Genomic DNA, 4,258 nt, shown 5'->3' on the forward strand with positions numbered 1-4,258 from the left:
ATGGAGCCGCCGCGGAGCCTCCCGGGGCTGGAGCGGGAGCGCGGCGCGCTGGACGCGGCCGGGGGCTGCCCGTCCCCGCTGGACCCCAGGGCCGTGCCCGGCAGGAAGGTCTGGGTCAAGCTGCGGGCGCTGTGAGTGACCCCCCAAATCCCCCCCAAAAACCTCCCCGGGACCCCCAATCCCAACCCGGGACCCCCAATCCCAACCCCGGACCCCCGGCGGGACCCCAAAAGGGAGAGAGGAGACCCCTGACCCCCCAAACCTCCCCCCAAAAACCTCCCCGGGCCGCGGGACCCCCAATCCCAACCGGGACCCCCAAATCCCAACCCGGGACCCCCAGCGGGGCCCCAAAAGGGAGAGAGGAGACCCCAGAGAGGGGCGGGCAAAGAGAGAAATGGGACCCCAAAGGGGAGCCCCAAATTGGGAGCCCCAGATTGGGACCCCCAAACCCCAAATTGGAACCCCCAAACTCCAAATTGGGACCCCCAAACCCCAAACTGAGACCCTCAAACCTCAAACTGGGACCCCCAAATTCCACACCGGGACCCCCAAACCCCAAACTGGGACCCCCAAATTGGGACCCTCAAATTGGGACCCCCAAACTGGGACTTTTAAACCCCAAATTGGGACCCCCAAATCCCAAACTGGGACCCCCAAACCGGCACCCTTAAACCCCAAACTGGGACCCCCAAATTGGGACCCCCAAATTGGGACCCCCAAACTGGGACTTTTAAACCCCAAATTGGGACCCCCAAATCCCAAACTGGGACCCCCAAACCGGCACCCTTAAACCCCAAACTGGGACCCCCGAATCCTGAACTGGGACCTCCAAACCGGAATCCCTCAGTCCCAAAATGAGCCCCCCAAACCCCAAACTGGGACCCCCAAACAAGGACCCCCCAAACCATGACCCCACCCCCCTTTGATGATCCCCCCCCGACCCCCTTTTGGGCCCCCCCACCCTCCTCCGAGACCCCCAAAACCCCCAAAACCGCCCCCTGGGACCCTCCAGGTGTCCCCAACCCCCCCATTGTCCCCTCGGGGTGGGGACAGCGGGACCCCCCCCAGATTTGGGGACTCTGGGGGTGTCACTGCCCCCTCCCCCCGGGATGTCACACAGGTGCCACCCCCCTGTCCCCGCTCCCCCCCCCCCGGGAGGTGCCACCCCCTCACCTGTGTCACTCACGTGTCCCCGCGCCCACCTGCGGCACGTGAGGCTCGTGGGGGTGGGGGGGGGTCCCAGGGGGGGCGGGGGTGGCCGCACGTGCTTGGGGACACGTGTGACACACCTGGGCCGAGTGTGACACACCTGAGCCCCGGGGGGGGGGGGGACAGGGGACAGGGGACAGGGGGGTGACACTCCGGGGGTGTCACACGCGTGTGCAGAGGGAGGGGTGGCGGTGGCAGCAGCACCCTTGGGTGGCGCGGGGGTGTCACACGTGTGTCCCCTCCCCGCGTGCGCGCCACGTGTCACTCCCACAGGTGTCCCCAAAGTGGGAGAGGGGTCTCTGTCGTTCCCCCCACCCCCCGCGGTGTCACCAAACCTTCCAGGGGGGGTTGGTGACAATCGTGGGGGTCCCTGTCGCCCATGGGGGGACACCCGGCAGGGTGGCACTTGTCCCTTGTCCCCACAGGTGACACCCCAGGGGTGGCTGTCCCCAGGGTGGGGGTCCCTGAGTGTCCCCGAGGGTCCCCGCGGGCAGGGGGAGGTGACAATCGCCCTCCCCAAGGTCACCGCGGCGCTGGTGACGTCGGTGCCACCCCCCCCCCGGCCCCCCTCGTTGTCACCGTCACTGTCGCCGTGACCGGGGGACGTGGTGGCCCCTCCCCGGCGGGAGCGGCTCCGGCGTCACCTGTGGGGACATGGGCCACGTGGGCGGGGTGGCACTGCCCGTGTCCCCAGAGTGTCACCTCAGTGTGCTGGGACCCCCCTGCTGCCACCCCGGGGGCACTTGTGTCACCCCAGGGCCACCTGTGTCATCCTGTGTCACCCCAGGGCCACCTGTGTCATCCTGTGCCACCTTTGTCATCCTGTGCCACCTGTGCCGCCTGTGCCATCCTGTGTCACCTGTGTTACCTGTATCACCTGTGCCATCCCAGTGTCACCTGTGTCACCTGTGTCACCTTTGTCATCCTGTGTCACCTGTGCCATCTGTGTCACCTGTGTCACCTGTGCCACCTGTATCATCCCAGTGCCACCTGTGTCACCTGTGTTACCTGTGCCACCAGTGTCACCTGTGTCACCTGTGTCACCTGTATCACCTGTGTCATCTATGCCACCTGTGTCACCTGTGTCACCTGTGCCATGCTCTATCATAGTGCCACTGGTGTCACCAGTGCCATCCTAGTGCCACCTGTGTCATCCCATGCTGTCCTGTATCATCCTGTGCCACCTGTGCCACCCCCTGTCATGGTGTCACCGGTGCCACCCCCGCCCGCCATGTGGGGGCAGCGCTGCCCAGATGGGACCCCCCCCCCCCCGCCATTCCCGTGTCCCCTTCCTGTGACCTCCCTGTCCCTGTCCTGGGGGACTGTGACCCCCCTGTCCCCTTCCTGTGACCCTCCTGTCTCCACCTTGGTGGCCTTCCCCACTCTCAGGGTGTCCCCTCTGTGTCCCCCCTCCCTCGGTGGCTGTCCCCGCTCTCTGGAGTCGTCAATGCCACCCTGTCCCCTGTCGGTGGCTGTCCCCAATGTCCCATGGGACCTCTGACACCTGTCACCGCCGTCCCTGGGGGTCTGTCACACCCTGTCCCTCCACCAGGGGGTCAATGCCACCCTGTCCTCCTTTTCTGGGGCCTGTCCCCACTGTCCCTGGGGGTCCCTCACACCCTGTGTCCCCTCTCTCGGTGGCTGTCCCCTCTCCCGGGCTGCCCCCTGGGTGTGTCCCATGTCCCCTGGCCATCCCCTGGGTGTCCCCTACTGTCCCTAGCTGTCCCCTGGGTGTCCCTGGCCGTCCCCTGGGTGTACCCAGCTGTCCCCTGGGTGTGTCTCCTGCTGTCCCCTGCTGTCCCCTGGGTGTCCCCGGCTGTCCCCTGTGTGTCCCCCGCTGTCCCCTCCGCAGGCTGCGGTACCTGGTGAAGCAGCTGGAGACGGGCGAGGTGAACGTGGAGGAGCTGAAGCGGAATCTGGAATACGCGGCCTCGCTGCTCGAGGCCGTCTACATCGACGAGACCAGGTGGGGACAGGGGGACGAGGTGACAAAGGGAGGTGACAGCGACAGCCGGGCCACCCCCTGAGTGTCCCCGGCCCTCAGGCAGGTGCTGGACACGGAGGACGAGCTGCGGGAGATGGGCTCGGACGCGGCCGTGCCCTCCGAGGTGCGCGACTGGCTCGCCGCCACCTTCACGCAGCAGGCCCGGGCCAAGGGACGCCGGGCGGAGGAGAAACCCAAATTCCGCAGCATCGTGCACGCCGTGCAGGCCGGGATCTTCGTGGAGAGGTCAGGGGACACCGGGGACACCGGGGGACATGGGGATGGGGATGGGGACAGCAGGAGAGGGGACAGGGACACCAAGGTGACACCAGGGATGGGGACAGGGATAGCCCAAGGAGGGGACAGGGACACCAAAGGGATGCGGGGACAGGGACAAGGATAGCCCGAAGAGGGGACAGAGGTGACAGGGACACTCCCGAGGAGGGGACTGGGACACTGAAGTGACACAGGGACAGGGACAGCCAGAGAAGGGACAGGGACAGGCGAGGACACTGCGGGGACACCAGGGACAGGGACAGAGACACCATGAGGAGGGCACAGAGGGGACAGAAACACCCCGAGGTGGAGATGGGGACAGCCCGAGGAGGGCACAGAGGGGACACGGTGAGGACAGAGCTCAGGGAAGGGGCACGAGGGGCTGGGGGGTGACCTGAACACAGTCTCCAAAACCCAGGGGGGTCTCCAGGAGTGTTCCCAGGCTGTCCCCAGGCTGTCCCCAGCCCCCAGGGATGTCCCCAGGGATGTCCCCAGGCTGTCCCCAGCCCTCAGGGGTGTCCCCAGGCCATCCCAGGCTGTCCCCAGCTGTCCCCATCCCTGTCCCCACCCCTGTCCCCCCAGGATGTTCCGCCGCACCTACACGGCCGTGGGGCCGAGCTACTCCTCGTCTGTCCTCAACTGCCTGAAGGTACCGGGGCACCCCAAAAACACCCCAAAACACCCTAAAAACACCCCCAAAACACCTGGGGGGTGCTGGGGGGAACTGGGAAGAACTGGGGGACACTGGGAATGGCTGGGAGTCACTGGAAATTACTGGGAATTATTGGG

At 66.4% G+C, this 4,258-nt stretch overlaps 1 protein-coding gene across 1 annotated transcript in view; it reads left to right on the forward strand.

Moving 5' to 3' along the window:
• PDE1B (phosphodiesterase 1B) overlaps window positions 1–4,258 on the forward strand; it is a gene marked incomplete at its 5' end in the record, with an annotated part of 8,111 nt that continues 3,853 nt past the window's right edge. The window contains 4 exons of the mRNA XM_083880977.1: window positions 1–131; window positions 3,062–3,175; window positions 3,254–3,439; window positions 4,052–4,118. Of these exons, the coding sequence (XP_083737103.1) occupies window positions 1–131; window positions 3,062–3,175; window positions 3,254–3,439; window positions 4,052–4,118 (498 nt within the window). The remainder of the gene's footprint in view (window positions 132–3,061; window positions 3,176–3,253; window positions 3,440–4,051; window positions 4,119–4,258) is intronic.

Source organism: Zosterops lateralis, assembly GCF_965231275.1.
Source record: "Zosterops lateralis genome assembly, chromosome: 32".
In the NCBI taxonomy this organism is placed as follows: domain Eukaryota; kingdom Metazoa; phylum Chordata; class Aves; order Passeriformes; family Zosteropidae; genus Zosterops; species Zosterops lateralis.